This window comes from Protopterus annectens, chromosome 3.part1 (assembly GCF_019279795.1).
Source record: "Protopterus annectens isolate FY-2018-M chromosome 3.part1, PAN1.0, whole genome shotgun sequence".
NCBI classification, from domain to species: Eukaryota; Metazoa; Chordata; order Ceratodontiformes; family Protopteridae; genus Protopterus; species Protopterus annectens.
The window spans coordinates 1,500,866,640-1,500,888,086 of NC_056732.1; the positions used below are offsets into that span (position 1 = coordinate 1,500,866,640).

General features: G+C 42.5%; 1 protein-coding gene across 1 annotated transcript in view; it reads left to right on the forward strand.

The window, feature by feature from the left end:
• ABCF2 (ATP binding cassette subfamily F member 2) overlaps positions 1 to 21,447 on the forward strand; it is a 1,573,086-nt gene that overhangs the window by 90,618 nt on the left and 1,461,021 nt on the right. The window contains exon 2 of the mRNA XM_044067572.1: positions 18,637 to 18,842. Within this exon, the coding sequence (XP_043923507.1) occupies positions 18,680 to 18,842 (163 nt within the window). The 5' untranslated portion in view covers positions 18,637 to 18,679. The remainder of the gene's footprint in view (positions 1 to 18,636; positions 18,843 to 21,447) is intronic.

A 21,447-nucleotide genomic window follows, 5' to 3' on the forward strand; every position in this document is an offset into this window, starting at 1 on the left:
GGTAAGGTGGTCCACACAGCCTATCTAGACCTTGCCAAGGCCTTTGACACCATCCCTCACTCTGGAATCATAGCTAAACTTACTAAGCTGGGCATTAATCCCTACGTCACCCAATGGGTTGCTAACTGGCTTACTGATAGAAACCACACTGTAAAAGTAGCAGACTCCAAATCCAGCTCCAGACAAGTGACAAGTGAAGTACCTCAGGGCTCAGTCCTGGGACAGCTCTTGTTTGGCATCTACTTCTCTGAAGTACAGGCCAACACTAAGGGACTCTGGCTAACAAAGTTTGCAGATGACTGCAAACTGGGAGCCATTATTGAATCCCCAAATGATGTGGATACTCTACAAAAGGGCCTTACAGAAACAGATGCTTGGTGCCAGAGCCATGGGCTCAAGCTCAATGCCAAGAAATGTATTATCCCCTTTGGGGAAAAAACATGTATCTGTGAATTACCATTAGATGGCAGTACACTAAACACCGAAAGTGTGATGAGACTTGGGGACACAGGTGGACAGTGGTCTCACCTTCGATAACCACATCGCCACAACAGTCAGGAAATCCTATGTGGCACACCTCATCACTAAGGGCTTTTCATCCAGAAAAAAGGAGGTCATTGTCCCACTGTACTCATCCCTCATTAGACCCATTATAGAATACAACGCCCCGTTTGGTATGTACCTCTCAAGACATCTGCAGAAACTGGAAAGGCCGCAGAAATACCTCACTAAAAGAATCACATGCCTAAAGCAGATGCCCTACGCTGACCGCCTTAAACTCCAGCTATACTCTGTCACATATAGTCTACTCAGAGGCGATCTCTGCTTAACATACAAGGCCATGTCAAACCCAGAGCTGTTGGACATGCAACACTTAAAGAAATCCCTCAGAGCCACACGCTCCAAGGATCTAAACCTTGTCATCACAATAAACAAAACATGCTGGAGGGATAGGTTCCTGACTCAGAGACTCCCCAGACTCTAGAATAGATCGCCCATACATGTCAAGCAGAGTGTCTCTTTGGCCCTTTTCAAAAGGAACCTTGACGATTGGATGGGAGAAAGGAAATTCACCCCAGGGATCGCATCAGTCGCCCTGTTAGACAGGGGTCCAGGGAAGTAAATAGTGTGGGAAGAAATGGCCAGGGAATTGTTATGGCTAGGCTTGTATAGGCCCTAGGGCTGATAGCCTAGTACCAACCTATGAACCTATGTAACCAAATGGGGGTAGGTTATTTCAAGTGCAAAAAGGGAAATTGGCTGTGGTTAAAATGGCTCACGAGGGCAGCTAGCCTAGTACTTGCCTATGAATCGTAAGAGTTTACAACTTTTTCTTGTAGAGGTCAGAGCAATAAGTAATACTGTTTTCCATGTTAAGAACTTCGGGTCAGCCTGATGAACTGATTCAAATGGAGCAAAAGCTTTTCTAACACAGCATTTAAGATCCCAATGAGGAAGCCCCTGCTTTTGACAGGGAAATTGCGTACAAAGCCTCCTAGAAAGCTACTTTTGTATGAGACTGCGTTGAAAGAGGAGAATCCATGGGCAGGCATGCTGAAATGGCTAACAAATGAACCTTGGTTAAGGAGCAAGACAGGCTGTAGGATAGTAACTTACATAAGTTATAGAAGCAGCAAAACACTAGCCCTGAATGGGTGCTGGTTCTTTTCTTGGCAACAACCAGGCAATGTTTTCCATTTGCGTATGATAAATTTCTAGTAGTGGGTTTTCTTGTTTCCATTTAATAACCTCCTGGCATATCCTCAATTAACTTTTTGGCAGCCATCATCTAGGCAGTCAGTTGAAGTTGTTTGGAGTTGGGATGGATCAACCACGCCAGGTTTTGTGTGAGTAAGTCTAGTCTGTGAAAAAGCTTGTAATTGCCCCTGGCCGTTGCCACAAGAAGGCAGAACCACTGCTACTTGGGACGAACTTTGGAGAGTCGTCCTGAGTGTTCATAATCACCTGGATATTAGTGGAAAGGGTGGACAAGTGTACAGGAACATTTTGTCCAAGGAAAAAAGTGCATTCATTTTCCAGGCCTTTTTGTGGAATCCTGGAACATAGTTTTGCCAACTGATTGCTTAAAGTGGCGACAAAGATCTATTTGAGGTGTGTCCAACATGTAGGTTAAACCTTAGAAGATCTGCTGATTCATCTTCCATTTATAAAGGTCTGTGTAGTCCTGCCTAGCTTGTCTCACACAGTTTTGCTCTGACTATATGTAAAACGCCCGTAGAGTGAGAGACTTGAGAGAATTTATAAAGGGCGAACATCTTTGTTTTGGTCTCTTGCTGTAAACTTTTTTTTTTATTCCCATTAACTCTGTCTTTCAATCTGTGGTTCTGAGAAGTCTCTGCCACATAATCTCCCTTTTCACAAATCCAAAAATCTGGAATCTGAAAAGTCAAGAGATGTTGATGCTGGCTGTTTAGCAATTTCAGGTACTTTTTGCTCATCTGATGATTCTCATCTTCATTCATTCCTTACTGATGGGTGTTGGTTCTGTCCTCGGAACCAAGTCTGCCATTGTAACAAGCTTTCACCAGCCAGAAAACTTGCGAGCTAAGCCTTTGCCCATAGTGCTCCTGTCCACATTACCTCAGATCTCGTTTGCCACATACGAATCAAGACATGTCAGACCTGGCTCTCGGCTAAGTCACTAAACATTTTACAAAATGTTCTCGTTTTTCTGTCATTATTTAGTTTTTCTTTAGGTGTTGTTGCATATTCCTAGTATATCTTTGTGTGCCTCTAGTTGTCTTTTGAAACTTTCTACCAAGTTTGGTACTCTTCGTACCGTCGGTGGTACTCCCTTTTCTTTACCCGTTTGGGTATTCCTTTTTACCATTGCTGGTAATCCTTTCTAATTCTTTCTAACGTTTCCTTCGTAGTTTTTTAAAAAATTTTTTTTGGTGAGATTTACTGGATATTTTTTGGAAATGTCCGATAAGAAAGGAATTTATTTTTACACTCCGCAAGAGTACGGGAGCAGAAACCTTCACAGATCTGACAAGGGTGCTTCTCAGACAGATGAGGCATCCCTAAGCAATAAACAAGATAAATGGCTGTCTACATTAGGCATTTTTCTGTCACATCTATCACATTTGAAACCTGTAGTTAATGCTGGCAGGACTTTTAAAAATCTCCATTCAGAGGCTATTTGTGAGTCAGAGGCTTCTCCACCTCCTAAGAGAGATGATAAAAAGACTCAAATCATTACCCTCATCTCCTCAGGAGTCCAAACAATCGGAACTGAAGCCTAAAGATCCAAAATTGTCACATCAGTCTGTTCAGAGGCCTAAATATGCAACCTCGGCTCCGACTTCAGTTCTGAGTCAACTAGCTACATCGGTGCCGTTCTCTACTTCAGCACCGACAACTACAATTTCAACCTGCCGACCCACCTTTCTGTGCCAACAATAGTTATTCAAGAGTTATTCAAGATCTGGTCACTTCCCCCCATACTTCATTCTGGTCCCTAGGACAAGGTACTCCCCCCTCTGTGGACCCTTTTTATGGCCAACAATATAGTCCCTTTTTAGAAGGTCCATCTTCACCTTCAGGGATGTCCAGGCGTTCCTCTGAGTCTTTCTGAAGTAGATGTAGTGGATCAGCTCTTAGCGGCCAGAGGAATTTCAACTCCATCTAAACCCTCCCTCCCATTCGGAGAAGAGAGTTCTGCTCCAAGGACTCCACAGCATTTTCCTCCTTCGACCTCCTTGCAGGTTTTTGGCGCATTCATCACTGATACCGACTCCGATTCCAGCTTCTTTGGCATGGTGCCAGGGACTACCCTTTGGCCTATGGCATCTTCAGAGGCGGGTCATGCTCAGGACCGAGATTGGCCTGTCAGTGCAGTCTTCCCTGGTACAGCATCACTTTTTTTCATATGTCTGCTCTGTTCTAGTAGCTTTGATAGAGTCCTGTCCTCCTTGGCAGCAGGTCCTTTGTGGTGGGGTGTGACCCCAGTTCCGAATTTGTCCCTTTTGGTTCCAGGCTTCCATCTCTTTGGTAGGACCCGCTTTCCAGGCGATGGAGAAGGCACTGGCCTCTGCAGGCTCTCCGTTGGTCCCTCTGGCGTCTGAGATGTAGTCCCTCACCTTCCTCTGAGCCACAGCTGTCGCAGCCCTCTACTCATGGACACCGGGCTCAGGAGCCGTAAGACACCCTTCAAGGTTCCCCCTCTGCAGGTTCTTCCTCTGATGCTCCCCTTGAAGAGGTTCCTCGCAAGAGATCATACAAGTGGAAGCACGTTGATTCCCCAGAGGAATTTTTGACAGAAGATGCAGATTTATGATGAGAGGGAATGGTCCCCCCTGACTGTCTCCTTTGCCGACATCTTGGAGATCTTGAAGCAGCAGGGTGATTGGAAGTCCATCACCCCTTCCTCTGAGGAGTCAGTGTTCTTGCAGGCTTTCTGGACCTGGCCCTCTATCTCCTGGCTGACCCCGACTGCAGATGAGCTCATCCAGCTCACTCTGCAGCACGTGTGGAAGTGTCCTGATGCCATTGAAACTATCCCCCATAGACCAGATAAAATTCTTTCACCACTGGAGGACAATCCACACTAGACCAAGGGCCTTCCTGTGGATGCTATTGTGGTGGCGGCCATGAAGAAAGAGCTCGCTGAAGAGAGCACTGCTGTCCATCCCCTAACGAGGAGTCTCGGGCGATAGACTGGGGAAGTAGGTATTTTCTTCAGCGACCTTCGCTATTTGGTCCCTGAACTATCTGGCACATTTTACTCTCCTTCAGAGAGACATGTTTTCAGAACTTTCAGAAACCCTTGCAGGAGCAGTCTCCGAGGTACGGGACAAAGTCGACTCACAGTTTGCTACCCTGGAGTCCATCTCAAATTTGTCCATGAGGTTGATTTTGCACTCAACCAAAGGGGCAGCAAGAGCAGCTGGCGTTGTAACTAGATGCCATGCCTGGATGCATCTGTGATTTTGCAGACCTTTTCAAGTCTTCCTTCCTAAATGCCCCTGTAGGAGCCTCATCCCTTTTTAGCCCAAAGATGAAAGACTCCTTAGCCAGGTGCAAGAAGGATGGTAAGACCTTGTCCTGCCATAGGCATATGTTTTTCTACATCACCCCATTCCAGGAATCAGAGGAGTGGAAAGATGTGATACAAAAAATCCCAAGGTTCTTTCTGTGACACGCGTGGTTAACCCCCCCCCATGTAGGGGAGGAAATTCAACTGGAAGATGCCTCTTCAGAGGCAGAGGGGGGTCTGCCTGATTTATTGCCTCTGGAAGCAGTTGAGGGATGTTTCTCTCCTCCACTTTGCCTGGCAAGAAATAACCACAGACTCTTAGGTGCAGACAATGACCAGCGAATATCACAACCCCTTCAATATTTTCCCAAGGCTGTTGAGGCACATTCCCAATGTTCCACCCAGTTAAAGGGAATTTGCAGCTATAGAAATTCAAAAGCTGCTTCAAAAAAGCATCATCCAAACAGTCCCTCCAGACCAAGTAGTATCCGGCTTTTACTCGGGGTTCCTTAGTGCCTAAGAAAACGGACTGGAGGCCAGTTCTGGACTTCAGCATCGTAAACAAATTTGTCAAACAAGCAAAGTTCAGGATGGTCACGGTACAGTCTATATACTCCTTTTCTTGGGAGAAGATGATTGGATGTGTTGTAAGGATTTTCAGGACACGTATTACCATGTAAAAATGGACAAACGCTCCAGAAGTTGGCTCCCAGCCGTAAGCGGAGAAAATCACTACCAGTTTCGAGCACTGCCCTTTGGTGCCTCTACAGCTCCCAGAGTGTTCACCAAATGCATGGCAGTGGTAACAGCTCACTTGAGACTGCAACAATTCTGGGTGTTTCCATATCTAGACGATTGGCTCCTCACTGCCCTAACCAAGCAAAAACTTTTTTTTTCAGATTCACTACACGCTGGCAGCTTTTTAACCACCCAGGGATAACGGTGAATGAGGGCAAATGCAAACTTACTGAATCTCAAAGAATGGAATTCATAGGGGGCGGAGTTCGATGCCCAGTCTTGTCGAGTCTTCCTTCCCCTTCACAGGCTACAGAGACTCTGTTCACGGCTCCAAGTGATACTCGACCAAAACAAAGTACCAGCCCAAGCTGTTCTTCAACTATTGAGGTCCATGGCAGTGTCCAATATGATGGTCCTATTGGCAAGATTACACATGAGGCTTCTTCAGTGGCTACTGCTAACACAGTGATCCCCCTTAGACCTACCTATGTCATTCCAGATCAGGATAACCAATCGATGCAAGCAAGACCTAATTTGGTGGATGAAGCCAGAACAAATTCTATGGAGCAGACACTTTTCCCCTTCCCAGCTCAAAGCTGTAGTGACCAGGGACGCCTCCCTGATTGGGTGGGGGGGGGCACTATTAGGGGAAAGACTGTCCATGGCACTTGGTCATCCACTGAGGCCAATTTGCATATTAGTGTTCTAGAACTGAGGGCAGTGCTTCTAGTGGTGCAAGCATTTCAGTCTGTTCTCGCTTCCGGAACAATTGCCATCTAGTCTGACATGTCAGTAGTCCGGTACATCAACAAACGAGGCGGAAACGGGTCCTACCTGTTGAGAAGCCAGGAGAATTTGGCAATGGGTGGTAGTTTCTGACTGCTTTCTGATAACTAATTGCAGACAAGTTGAGCAGATGCGTTCTCATGTCTCACGAGTGGTCCCTCAATCCTGTCGTAACGGCAAAGATCTTCAGCCACTGGGGTCAGCTTTGCTGCAATCTATTTGCATCCCCTGCAAATCACAAATGCAGCTACTTTGCCCTAATTCCCCTGCAGGGGAAATCCCCGAGGGATGCTATTCTACACTGTTAGCCCACAGGACTTATGCTTATCCTCCCCTTCCTCTGATCCCGCAATTCTTAAAGAAGGCTCTTTGCTTGAGAAGCAGAGTAATCCTCATTGCACACTATTGGCATCGACAAATTTGGTTTTCCTTTGTATGGCCTCGCTTAGTACATCAACCCTGGGTTCTGGATCCAACTCCGGAATTGCTGTCGCATCCACAGGGTTTGACGCAAGCAAATATATCGAGTCTCAAGCTGACAGCTTGGTTTCTCCACTTCCATTGATTCCAGTCAAAGCACCATATCCTCCCTGGTCTGACGCATCCTTCTGGCTTCTCATAAACCATCCACCAGAAAACTTTACCTCTGTAAATGGAAACGATTCATTTCTTGGTTTCGTACAAAGGGAATTGACCCTTTTTCAGCACCAATACCCATAATGTTAGATTATCTATCTAATCTCCTTGAATCCGGAGCTGCAGTTTCTTCCATTAGAGTCCACCTTTCAGCAGTCTCCAATTTCCATAATGGGTTTGAAGGCTCCTCCTTAATCTCTCACTGGCTCTGTAAAACCCTTTTTTAAAGGGTGTTGTACTTGTATCATTCACCTTTTAAACAGCCATTTGAGCCATGGAACTTGGCTCCCCATTTGAATCTGCAGCTGACTTAAAATTCCTGTTGTGGAATACTGTTCTTGGTGGTCATCACTTCCGCTAGACTGATCTCAGAATTGCAAGCTTTATGCACAAAACGTTTCTACCTGATCTTCCGTAGGGACAGAGTATCACTTAAGACTAATTCCTCCTTTTATGCCTATGGTTATTTCTGATCTGTTAACCAAACAATTGATCTACCAGTGTTAGTTTCAAATTTCTCTAAGGGCAAGTATACTTTGCATTTGCTCGATGCTCATAGGCAACTAAGTTTTTATCTTGACAGAACAAAATCCATATGGAAATCTGATTTGTTTATATCCTATTCTGGTCCAAAAATGGGGAAATCTGTGTCCAAAGTTATCTTATCTAAATGGTTGAGAGATTAATTTTCCTTTGTGTTAAATAAATAAAATCAAGAATTCAATACACAGGAAGTTCAGATTCAGAAGTTTACTAGTGTACACCAGGAGGCAAAAAATGTACAAGTACAGAATTTTGTCTAACAGAAGCACACAATTTTATATAGGTTTAACATTCAAGCTGTGCCCACCTTACTGACGTGGTATGTCACAGGGCATCTACATCACTTTAGCTTACAGTCCTCTATTCATTAAATCTGCTGATGCTGTATATTTTAAAAAAGTTTTTCCTCTGGTTACAATACGGCCTTGCTATCCACCTGGTCAGACATTATGTCTCTCTGTAAAGTTACTTCTTCAAGGTTTCATATCAGTTCGAATACAATAGCAGATTCAGTCTTGTAATACACATCTTTGTTCTGTTACACTTTGCTGCGTGCTATCTCAGTAATACATATACAAGGCCAAATCATCCCAGCAGGAAAGAGCAGAAGATTTCATTATTTCACATTTAATTTGCTGACCCAGCAGATAATCACTTGTGAAAATCATAAACATTAAAACTTGCTAAGCTGGCATCTGCCAGGGTCGAAGGTCAGCTTTGCTTCAAGCTACACTGCAGTTTCAAAACTACTTTACATTTAAACATGAATTAATCCTCTCTACTATATGATTAATAGAATAAAATGCATTCTATACTACTTTGCTTTTAAACTAGCATTTCTCATATATTCAAATACATATTTTTCTAACATTCTCCCCCCTATTAATACTTTTTATTCTATTTTGAAGTATGCATAGTGTCATTTCATCTCCCAACTTCTTCCACTTAGGATTTTCAGCTAGGTGAGTCATTCAATCTATACTTCAGAAAAAATATCTGAGATCAGTCTTTCAATCTCAATATCTTGGTACAAAGTTTCAGTAACAGATACATCAATAAAATCTTTGATTAATCTTTTCATGCAGGGAATTCCACAGCAAACACATGCTCCTATTAGGAGTATACCCACACAAATGGCAATAAAATCTTTGATTAATCTTTTCATGCAGGGAATTCCACAGCAAACACATGCTCCTATTAGGAGTATACCCACACAAATGGCAATAAAATCTTTGATTAATCTTTTCATGCAGGGAATTCCACAGCAAACACATGCTCCTATTAGGAGTATACCCACACAAATGGCAATCAGAATATTCATTGGGATGGAACCCCACCCCCCAAATAGATTCTGGAAAAAGTCCGTCAGTGGGTTTGGTCCTGGTTCAGTCATGGCTGATGCTTGCTGAATTACCTCTAGGTGGTTATTAATTTCATGCCTGTTATCTGGTATGTACGCACAGCATTCTTCTTTGATAAGTGCGCACGTACCACCTCTCGCCGCTAGGGTGAAGTCAAGAGCCATTCGATTTTGTAGCACAACAGTTCTCATTGCATTCAATTCATCAGTTGCCAGTTCTGGGGCAGAAAAAGTTGCATTACTCATTACTTCGAGAAGTTTCGACAACTTCCTCAGCTCCCAGATCGATTTGACTGCTCCATAGGCTGGGAATATTCCTGCCCAGGATATAACACTGTCACTCAAGTCCATATGAGTCACTTTGCTTTTGTCTTTCACGGCATTATGATCTTTCCAGCCAGCTTCCATCTTTCCGACTGGATTTACAGGTTTTTCAACTGGACCTTCAGGTTTTAGAGCTGCTTCTCTCACGTTTCGTATTTTACCCAAAGGTAATTCTGCAGTATGTCTTATTGCCGGAACCAAATAACCCAAAAAACAACTGCCGGACCAATTCTTAGGTAACCATTTATATGCCTTTTTCCCACAAATGAAATAAGTTTTCTACTTTAGTACTAATACGCATCAGCCCTGCATGAAACATTTTCTGATCTATAACTGACCATTGTTTAAACAAAACTGGATTTCTGCGAAGGCCATTCATAGTTGTTTTCAATGAGTTCAAATATGAGTCATAATTAGTATTGCAAAAAGTATTGCCATTACTATTCTTAATATAACATCGGTAAGATATGGTTATATTGCAATTGCTCCAGCCCACCTGGAGGGTATCATTTTTATAAAAACACACAGCTCCTTTTTGTGTGACAGGTAAAAATAAAGCTATTTTGTCCTGTGATCTCACAGTTCCTGTATCGAAGAGTAAATTCTCCCAAGTCTCATTTATCCCCAAAAGGACAGCGGACATTATCAGTCCTCCATATGCTGTTGGTATAGCTGTACAAACCCAGCAATTTGAAATGTTCATAGTCTCTGCATATACATGTTTCATGGCTAGGTATGTGTTAAAGTTTGGATGCCAGTCTATAGACGTTTCATCACACCTTCCCACTTTCACTTGTGTGGTTATGTGTAGGATAAACCACAACAAGAGGAAAATTGTCACAATTGTAGTCAATAAATGTACACTCAGCAAAATGATTATGCAACATCTCTGGGGTTGATCTAAATTTCTATTCGCTTTGTTTTTGGCCATCTCGGTCTGGTTGTGTATCAGTCACAAAGTTTTTATCAAGTTGAAAGTTCTTTACCGGTTTGCAATGTGTCAAATGAACCCAGGACGTCCTCTCGGCCACTGTAACTGCAGTAGGTGTTGCCAACAGAACCTGGTACTGTCCCTCCCACTTTGGACTCGCCCAATTCTTCCTTTTCGTCGCTTTCAGCCACACAAATGTCCCAGGAGCCAAAACTGCTTCCACCGGTCTGGTCTGTTCCTTATCTGAAAAAGTTAAACTGCAAAACAGATTTATTTAACAGTTTCCTCGTATAACTAGCTAATGAACTGTCAGCCTCTTGCTCTGCAGGCATGAGAGCTTTTCACTGAGGCACATAATATGCTCTCCCAAAAACCATTTCAAAGGGAGTCAAACCCTTTACATTTGGAACCGTTCTCATACTCAGCAGTGCCAAAGGCAGACAGTATATCCAATTCTTTTGGGTCTCCTCAACTAGCTTCCTAAGCTTATTTTTAAGGGTACCATTGTACCTTTCCACCAGTCCTGCTGACTGTGGGTGGTAGGCACAATGGTTCTTTAAGGAGATACCAAAAAATCTCCCAAGTTGCTGAATTGTCTGATTCACGAAATGAGTGCCATTGTCACTATAAATCCTTTCCGGAATGCCAAATCTAGGGATTATCTCTTATCAGGGCTTTCGCCACTGTTGCTGCATCCGGGATTTTGGTTGGAAAAGCTTCTACCCATTTAGAAAACATGTCTACAATAACTAAACAAAACTCTTTCCCTTCACACATTCAATTCTATGAAATCCATACAAATAGTATGGAACGGATATGGTGGTATAGGAAAACTTCATTGCTTGGTTTTAAATGCCCCTTGTGCCTGGTGCTTGTTACAAGTATGACAAGCTGCACAAAATTTGTGTATAATTTGTGAATCCATATGTTTGGAATATTCGGTTTACTAACTGTACCATCCCCCCTTTTGAGACATGGCACTGCCCATGGCTCAACAAAGCTGCATATCTAAATTAGACGGCAATATCGGTTTTCTCTCTTTGGAAATGTACAGTCCATTCTCAAGAATTGCGCCTCGTTTTACCCATTTTTGTTTTTCTGCTTTTGTAGTAAGCATCTGCATTGTTTTTAACATGTCTAAATGTAAAATCTCAGAGGGTTGTAATTCCTCATTCAAAAGTAAAGTTTCTGAGGCTGCTTGCTTTGCAGCTGCATCAGCTCGTGCATTGCCTTTTGAAATCTTATCCTGTTGTTTTGTATGAGCTACACATTTACAAATAGCTACTTTGGTAGGTAACTGAATAGATTCTAATAACTCCAAAATAAATTGCGCATGATTAATAGGTTTTCCACTAGATGTTATCATTCCTCTATTTTTCCATTGTTGTGCAAATACATGTACTGTAGAAAAAGCATACTGACTCTCAGTATATATGTTCACACACTTGTTTTTTGCTAAAGTACATGCCCTCGTCAAGGCTATCAATTCTGCTGCTTGTGCAGATAAGTTGTGTGGTAAGGATTGAGCTTCTAAAATTTCAGTGTCTAACTACTGCATACCCTACTAGATTCTTTCCTGTAGGGCCCCTTCTGCATAAGCCATCCACGTAATATGTCACCTCGGCATTGTCCAAGGGCATATCTGTGAGATCTTGTCTAGGTAAAGCTAACTGTTCAATTTCCTGCAGGCAGCTGTGTGGTGTGCCCTCCGCAGGAGTTGGAAGTAATGTTGATGGATTTAATGTCGTACATCGTTCAATTGTCATATGAGGTTGGCTCAGCAGTATAGTCATACACGAAAGATGTCTAGCAGGAGAAAGGTATGCCACTTTTTCTTGCAGTAAAATTATTGCAACTGCATGAGGCACTCTCAATGTGAAAGGGTGGAATAACACCACTGATGCTGAAGCCTGTACTGCCATTGCAGCTGCAACTACTGCTTGTACACAGTGAGGCAAAGATCGCGCCACTGGATCTAACTGTGATGAATAGGCTATGGGGCGTTGCTTATCCCCATGTTGTTGCGTCAATACAGACGTCATATATCCTTGCTTTACAATCTACGGTCTGAAAGAACCGTTTGTGATAATTCGGAAGTTCTAAAACTAATGAAGAAGCTATCAACTGCTTCAACCTGCAGAAAGCCGTTTCTGCTTCGGGTGCCCATTGTAAGATATCTTGTGCTGCCATTGGTGTCTTATATATCAAGCCAGTCAGTGGAGCAGATTCCAAAGCATAATTTGGTATCCAGCTCCGACAAAAATTAGTTGTACCCAAGAAAGACATAATTTCCTTCTTGGTTGTTGGTTTGGGTGCTTGCAAGATTGCTGTTTTTCTTTCCTCGTCTAATATTCTACCTTCATTGGATATTACATATCCCAAGTATCTAACTTTTTTCTCCAAAGTTGTAACTTACTTTTGTTTACTTTGTGTCCTTGTGTTGCTAAAAATTTTAATAATGCTACAGTATCCTCCCTGCATTGTTGCTGGGTGGGGGCTGCTAGCAAGATGTCATCTACATAAAGTAGAATTTGACCCCCTCCCGGTGGGGTAAACCCTGCCAGGTTGCTAGCCATTTCTTGTGCAAATATTGTTGGGCTCTCACAATATCCCTGTGGTAGTCGAGTATACGTATACCTTTTACCCTGAAATGTAAATGCAAACCAATATTGACTATCAGGATGTATAGGTATTGAAAAGAAAGCATTGCTAATATCTACCACAAAATCGTTTAACAAAGTATGTGGGTCTGGCACCGTAGGTGCTCTAGGTGTTACTGCATTATTTACAGCTTGTAAATCTTGTACCATCCACCATTCCCCATTTGCTTTTTTAACAGGAAATAGGGGTGTATTACATGGTGAATCAGGAGATTCTACCAGTACTCCTTCTTTGAGTAATGCTGCTATTATAGGCTTAATTCCTATTTCTGCATCCTTTCTCTCAAAGGGTATTGTCTTTTCTGTGGTCTAAAAGCTGACTTTGGGGTAATTGTAACTGGTCCTGCTTTTCGAATAAGTCCTACATCTGACTTGCCTGTTGACCACAGAGTTGTTGGAATTTCACGTAAGGCCTTTTCTTCTTCTAATAAGAACGCTAATCAGCTGTCCTCGCTAGATTGCAAGTGTACAGCTGGATGTGTCTGTGTCAACCAATTCGGTTTTTGTTTTTGTATCCCTTGTTCTGATATTTCTAAATCGGTCTGTTTCTCCCATCTTGTTACTTTCTCCTAAGTCTGCCCATTTGATACTTTTGTTTGTCAAGCTGACGTGGTAATCAATTTGATCTATATAATGCAAGGAATTCTTGAGGTAATGAACAGCTAACTACACTGTTCCCCTCAGTATCCCAATACAAAGTACGCAAAACCAATCTAGTTGCACGATTTCTAAACAATTCTTGCTCATACTCCCTATCAGGTCCTGGTGTAGTACAATAGTATAGGGTACAGTGTAACAAATGCTGTCGATCAGTGTTAAGGGAGGGGGCTTTACTGATGGCTACGTTCATCAGTTCCTCTGTTACTGCCCCTGGACCAGTTGTGACTAGGTCCTGGCTGTACCAGTAAAAAGTTTCACCCTCTGATCGCACTACAAAGGTATCCATTTGTCTCTGTGCCTCCTTACCTTGTACAGTTGGAACTACTGCTATGCCAAATATCTGCATAAGGTCTCTGCCCAATAGGTTTAGTGGACACTTTGCAGAAACAACAATTTTACTTCTCTGGGTCATACCTGAAACAGGGTCAGTTATTGCTATATCATGGGAAAGTGGTTCCCTATATAGCTGTCCGTTTGCTGCTTTCACTAGTATATAATCAGGTGATTCAGAATGTTCTGGTAACTTGGAGGGGTGTATCAAAGTCCGTGACGCTCCTGAGTCGTACAGGAATTTGACTTCTCTTCCCTCCACCAGAAGTGTAACTTCCGGTTTCGTATCTGCTAAGTAGAGCTCTAAACTTAACAATGCTAAGTCCAAAATTTCACTTTCTTCATTCTCCATATCTACTTGCACTTCCTCTACTCCTTCTATCGCATTTACATTTGTTTAAAGTTTATTAACTTTTCCTGATGATTTCTGACTTTCACATGATGTATCTTCACTATCATATAGTCCGTCCTCATCTCCCTTATCTTCTGTAATTACCTTTTTGCTTTGCTTACAATCCCTTGCTAGATGTCCCTATTTCCCGTACTTGAAACATTCACCTCTCTTTTTTTCTCTCTTCAAAATCATCTGATCGTTTGTCAGACTGTTTCCTTGGGCATTCTTCATGCCCTTTTTACCTGACTGTAACACAAATACTTCAGCTCCGTCTTCAGCAGTGAAGACTTGTGCCTTCTTTTTACTATTAAAATGTCTTTCAGCATGTCTAGCGTATTTGAGTAAGGCTTGTAGCCTCCCTGTTCGATGGTCAATCCTATGCTTTGTAATGAAGCTACTAATAGGTGCAATGCAACCTTTCAAAAATGCATTTTTCAATTGTTCATACGGGGAATCATTCGTTTGGTTGTCAGGAACCGACATACCGCTATGATTATTAAAACATTCTAATAATCTAGCATAGTACCAATCTATTGTCTCATTTTCCTGTTGTATGCATTGATTAATGCAAGTCCAGTCTGCTCTAGGTTTCCATTTCTCAGAGATTCGGTCTGTTAAGCCTTTCACTCTGTTGTCTAACTCTGCGTCACTATGTGGGAGTGGTCTAAGCTCTGCATTACGAGGATTCCAGGTGCCACAAATCATGTGCCAATCTGGACCTATAATTTGTCTTACTACTTTTTCTACTACTTCCCCATTCAAGTGGTAACTCAACCTCATGCCTTGTAAATCTTCTAAACATTTCGTAAAATTAACTTTCGGATGGGGGATTCCCTCAGTAGCCTTCCGGATATCTTCCGGTGTCCATGCGCTATATACTAAGAGTGTTGGGTTTTGCTCTTCGTGTCCTGCCTGAGGATTTGGAACTTCTATAAGTGGGCATATTTCTTCCTCACTCTCATCCTGTAGGTTTCTCTCTTTGATATGATTCTGTGTCCCTATGTGTTTTACGTGTTCGGGACCTAGTTTCAGTAGGATCTCTAACAAATGGTTGTGGTCTTGCTGAAACTTCAGGATAACGCGGAGGCGGACCAGCTTGTCCACTCGCTTCATATCCTGAAAAGGGTAAGGGAGGGGGCAAGGGAGGAGGAGGAGCTGTTGCTATTACCAAGTTATTATCCTCTTTGTTTCAAAATAATGTTTTTGAATTTTTAAGCTTCTGTTCTCTACGATTTGCTTCCTCAATCCACCTATGTGCCTGAGGAATGCCTAATTGGCGTTGCTTTTTTGCCTGACCTCCCGCATCAGATTTAAGCTGTTTAAGGAGTTTAACTAGTGAAGTTTCATCTAGTTTACCATCAAATTCATATTTGTTAACCCATTTCGTATAATACCGAACGTTATCGGAACGTTGTGATTGCATGTATTTTGCGTCTTCGTTTAGGGGCGGATCTCACGATGTTTTAGTGCACTGATTACCCATGGCAAAGAAAATGTTACGTAATCCTTTTTTATCACGTGATATCAAATTCTCAGTTCCTGTTCGCAGTGTATCTAGAATAACTGCCTACCTTATTCTGTTATCCTGATCTATGACCAAGTAATACAGTACTTCCTTTTGTCCCTGATCTGCAAAACAAATCTTGACAATATACTAACCTAGTCCCTGATCTAAAACAGAAAAAAGGTAAATTCTTCCTACCTGAGCCTCCGGTATTGAACTGTCCAATATCCGCTCTTCGGCCACAGATCAGAAAGTGGCCAGCCTCTTTGAACGACAATTCAGTCTGAGGTCTTTTCACCCAAGAAGAACCATTTCGGTAACTTCTCCTGTGCAGTATTCGACCACCGGTAGACTCTGATCTGCAGCTGTCCGAGGGAATTCCGGCTAAGAAGGACCAAACTGTTAAAATCAAGAATTCAATACACAGGAGGTTCAGATTCAAAAGTTTTAGTGTACACCAGGAGGCAAAAAATGTACAAGTACAGAATTTTGTCTAACATGAAACAGGAAGCACACAATTTTATATAGGTTTAACATTCAAGCTGTGCCCACCTTACTGACGTGGTATGTCACAGGGCATCTACATCACTTTAGCTTACAGTCCTCTATTCATTAAATCTGCTGATGCTGTATATTTTAAGAAAGTTTTTCCTCTTGTTACAATACGGCCTTGCTATCCACCTGGTCAGACATAATGTCTCTCTAAAGTTATTTCTTCAAGGTTTCATATCAGTTCGAATACAATAGCAGATTCAGTCTTTTAATACACATTTTTGTTCTCTGTTACACTTTTTCTCACACACAGCTGCATGCTATCTCAGTAATACATATACAAGGCCAAATCATCCCAGCAGGAAAGAGCAGAAGATTTCATTATTTCACACATTTAATTTCCTTACCTAGCAGATAATCACTTGTGAAAAGCATAACCATTAAAACTTGCTAAGCTGGCATCTGCCAGGGTCTAAGGTCAGCTTTGCTTCAAGCCACACTGCAGTTTCAAAACTACTTTACATTTAAACATGAATCAATCCTCTCTACTATATGATTAATAGAATAAAATGCATTATATACTACTTTGCTTTTAAACTAGCATTTCTCATATATTCAAATACACATTTTTCTAACACTTTGTGTGTCATAGTAACAAAGTCTCTCTCGCATCTAAGATCAAAGCACATTCCAGAAGATCAGTGGCTACTTCTGTGGCTTTCCATGCTAGGGCTTCCATGCATGACATTTGTGCAGCAGCAACATTGGTGCCTCTTCATACCTTTATCACGCATTACAAATTGGATATAGTCTCCATGGGGCGAGCCTCCTTTGGTTCGGTGGGGCTCGGGAACTTTCTTCCATAAGGCCTCTCAGCTAACAAGGTAGCTGGAGACTCTGTTCCGTCAGTAAGGAATGAATATGTTCCATCAGTAAGGAATTAATAAAGATTAACATCTGTTAAAGAAGTTAACGTTCCATCTGTGTTCATCTTCATTCATTCATTACGACCCCCCCACCACCACCACCACCATCCCCCTCCTGAAGAGTCTTGGAGGTTCGGTTATGGTCCTTCCTATACTAAGGAAATTGCACAGAAAAAGCCTCCGCCTTTTCTGTCTGTCATGTCCTTACGGGCAAACTCTGTCTGAGGTAATGTAGAGAGGGGCACTGTGGGGAAAAGCTTAGAGTTTTCTGGCTGGCGGGAGCTTGTTACAACGGCCGACTCTCTTCCGAGGACGGAATCAGTATTAATCAGTAATGAATGAAGATTAACAACACAGATGAACGTTGTGGTAAAACACAACTTCTTTTTTCTGTAGAAGGCCTCATCTTTTGCACTTTTGGCAGTCTTGGATCAGACTGTTTAAAATGTGAATGCTCCAGGTTTAGTGTGCCATTTTATACTAACCCTTACCTTTGTTTTGGCAAGACATTTTTCGTATCTATGTTGCATTTTCTAATACCCTTGTATTAAACGTTTTTGAACTTGCCCTACATTTTGCAGATTTTCTTGGGAGCTGGGCAGCATCTCTTCCGTAGCTGTTTAGTTTCAGAATGATTTTTTTTTTTTTTTAAGATGTGCTTCCCTTCTTTAACTGAAACTGATGAAGTCAGCTTTTCACTTGAGTGTTTGATAACCATCTCACTTTGATGCCTTTTTCTTCCCTGAAGATTAGTCTGTGCAGGGTGTGGGTAGGATGGTGTCTACCCCTGCTCATTGCACAATATCTGTGGATTCTGCCATACTGTTACTTTTTACATCTGTTTCACATCATGGTAACCCTCATTACTGTCTAACTGGTAATTCTCTATATGATGTTTTAGTGTTTTTGGTGATGTCTGCCTAAGAGGCCGAGTTTGTTTTGCTATACTTTAAGTAATGGGGAATGAAGAGGTGTGAGGCTAGATCAAGTGTGAGAGAGAGAGTGTTTGTGCAAATAGTTGATCAGCTTCTTTCTCTTTGAAGCATGCAGAGAGCCATAACTTTTTGTTATGCACTCCTGCAGTTTGACACTGTTGCCACCTTCCTTTTAGTGCTAATCCTGTTGCTACCACCACATGCTTGGGTGAGCAGGAATTGCAGCACACATACTCCTTATAATAAAGCTGAATTATGTATCCGTTTTTTGTTTTAACGATAGTTAAAGGTATTTAAACTTGGATGTTTTAAGAGAACTAATTATTTGCAAGTCTCATCTTTACATGCTTTGCTAAAGAAATGGTTGTGCAATTAGTGTGTTTTTGGCTCATGACTGAAAGGTTGCGTTGTTTTCTAGGTTACTTTTTCTTAGTCAGAATACTGTGAAACAACTGGAAAACATGCCATCTGATCTGGCAAAGAAAAAGGCAGCTAAGAAAAAGGAAGCGGCAAAGGCTCGCCAGCGCTCAAAGAAAACTGCTGACTCAAATGAAGTTGAAGAGAATGGAGATCTTGGGGTAGAACTGGATAATTCAGAAAAAGCAAATGGAACAGATGATGTCAGTAAGTGCTCTATTTTTTTTTCCATTGTATCTTTTTTTCATTTGTTTCTTTTATTTGGAAAAGTGCAGATGGCATTTTATTCTGTTTAGTTCTTGTGTAGGGGAGGGCACAAGTATGCGACAAAGTATAATTAATCGGTTTATGTGGATTGCGTAGATGGCACAAGTAAAGTTGAAGCAGAAGTGTTTCAGTCCAGGAATGGAAGGCTGTGCTGCATTTCTCGTAACTTTGCTATTAATGGTATGTATGTGTAAAGATGAGTTAAAGCTGGTCATTTAGGAAACTGCAGTCCTATTTTGCACAGCCTTGACTAGCTTAAAGTGGAATGAAAAACACAGGAATTTCTGCGCACTGTATACAGCTAAAATTGAAGGTTGATCTCCTTTGTTTGCATCTATTGTAGTAGCTGCTACCTTATGTCATACAGCTGGAAATTTGCATTACCTTGGAGGAATGTGGTACTGATGACTGTCACTGTAGGTAAGAAAAGCTAACATGCATGTGTGTATTTTGTAAACTAGTGAGGGCTAGGTGTTCTGTAGCACCAGGGATAACACTGAGTAAATCTGATGCCTGTCATGCAGATGTGAACCTCTGCTTTCTTGGGAGCAGGCTGACCGTGAGACTAGGCAGTTGAATAAGCATGGAACATTGGTAGTAAGCAGTGAGCAGTTTTTCCTGTGAAGTCTGGTGGCGGAATGAAGGTGAGAAGGCTGTTTTTTTGCAGGGGAAGGAACATCATCTGATTAGAAATGAGAACACTGGGGAAGTGAATCTGAACATGGAGCTGTAGGTAGGAATGAGGAGTGTTAACTCTAGCAACAGAAGTAAGCTCATCATGTGTCATTCAAAGGGGATCCAATGCCTGTCAGCCTGGGATGACATGCCCGACTAGCCACGATGCTTCGCTAGGGACGGCTTGCACCTATCACCCCTGGGCTGTCGGGTATTGGCAAAGGCTCTTGCTTACCCCCATAGTGCCTTTTTTAGGCAAGGCTCAAAAGACAAACCCACCTCCATAGGTATTACAAGGGATAAGAAACTGAGTAATGCTACTCAATGCCAGAAGTCTAAACCTCAAGATGCACGCACTCGAAACTCTCCTTAGCTTGGAGAACATCGATATCTGTGCAGTAACAGAAACCTGGTTCAAGGCTCCCGAGAACACCCCGGCACTACCAGGTTATACCTCATACCATGCTTTTCGGCCCCAAAACTTGGACCGAACCACAAAAGGAGTGGAAGTATCAATATTTGTCAAAGATACCCACACTTCCAGGTTGGTGGCACAGCACGAAGCATCCGAGACTATCCATGTGCAACTAACAGTGGGTAAAACTGCCTTCCAGTTTATAGTCTGCTACAGACCACCCTCCCAAACCCAGGAACCCCACTCGGCCTTCCTGAGAACACTGGAAAATATGAAGGTCCCTCCAAACACCATTATATTGGGCGACTTCAACTACCCAAACATAGACTGGGAGCATTACTCTAGCTCCAACACCCTAGCCCAAAGGTTCCTAGAATTTGTAAACTCAAATGCTATGGAACAACTTGTTACCATTCCCACAAGAGGGGAAAACATACTGGACCTGATCATCACCAACATGGGGACTCTATGCTCCAGACCAGAAGTGTATCCCTCACTGGTAAGATCAGACCATAAACTAATCTCACTGGATATTCACATTCCGACCCCTTCCCCTGCCCAGAAAACCACAGTGAAAAACTTCTCTAAAGCAAATTTCACACTCCTCAAAACCGAGGTGGATTCCTTCAAAGCCCCCGGGCCTGTGGAAAATGCGGCCCAGACCGCAGAATCCTTTATAAACCCATTCCATGAACACCTTCAGGAATGCATGGATCATGCAATCCCAAATAAAACCAAGACCCAGTCCTCCAAAGGCAGACGTCCTGTCTGGTGGACCCCAGCCATAAACAAACTATACAATAGAAGGAAGAAGCTACTACATGATAGAGCAAAACCCCAAAAAGGGAAGGTATCTCTGATCAGTATTAGACGATTTTGAGTGCCTGTAGTTTTTTGCTAAGGCCAGCATCGAGAGAAAAATTGTACAGGACACTAAGGATAATCACAAGGCTTTCTTTAGTTTTGTTAGGAACCTGGGTGGGAATTCCCAGATATGCTCAGAATTAGTCCAAAATGACAAAAAATACACTGAACCCACAGACATTGCCAACATCCTAGCTGACAGGTTCAGTGCAAACCCCCCCCCACCAAAAGGGCGAATATCTATCCCAGCAGAGTGCTGCCCCCCTGACATCTCAGATGCTCAGGTAAGAGCCACCCTCTCCAAAGCAAAAAATCACAGCATCAATGGGACCAGACGGTGTTCCGGGCTGCATCCTACATGAACTCCATGAAGAGCTAAACCCAAACATAAAACTACTGTTCAGTCTCAGCCTTACTACAGGATATGTACCCAAAGAGTGGCGTACAGCAACAGTGGTCCCTCTCCACAAAGGTGGTGCCTCAACTGATCCTGGAAACTATCGCCCCATAAGCCTGACTAGCTTGGTCTGCAAAGCTATGGAAAGGATCATCATGGACCTCCATAAATAAAGATATTGGGGACCTACTGAC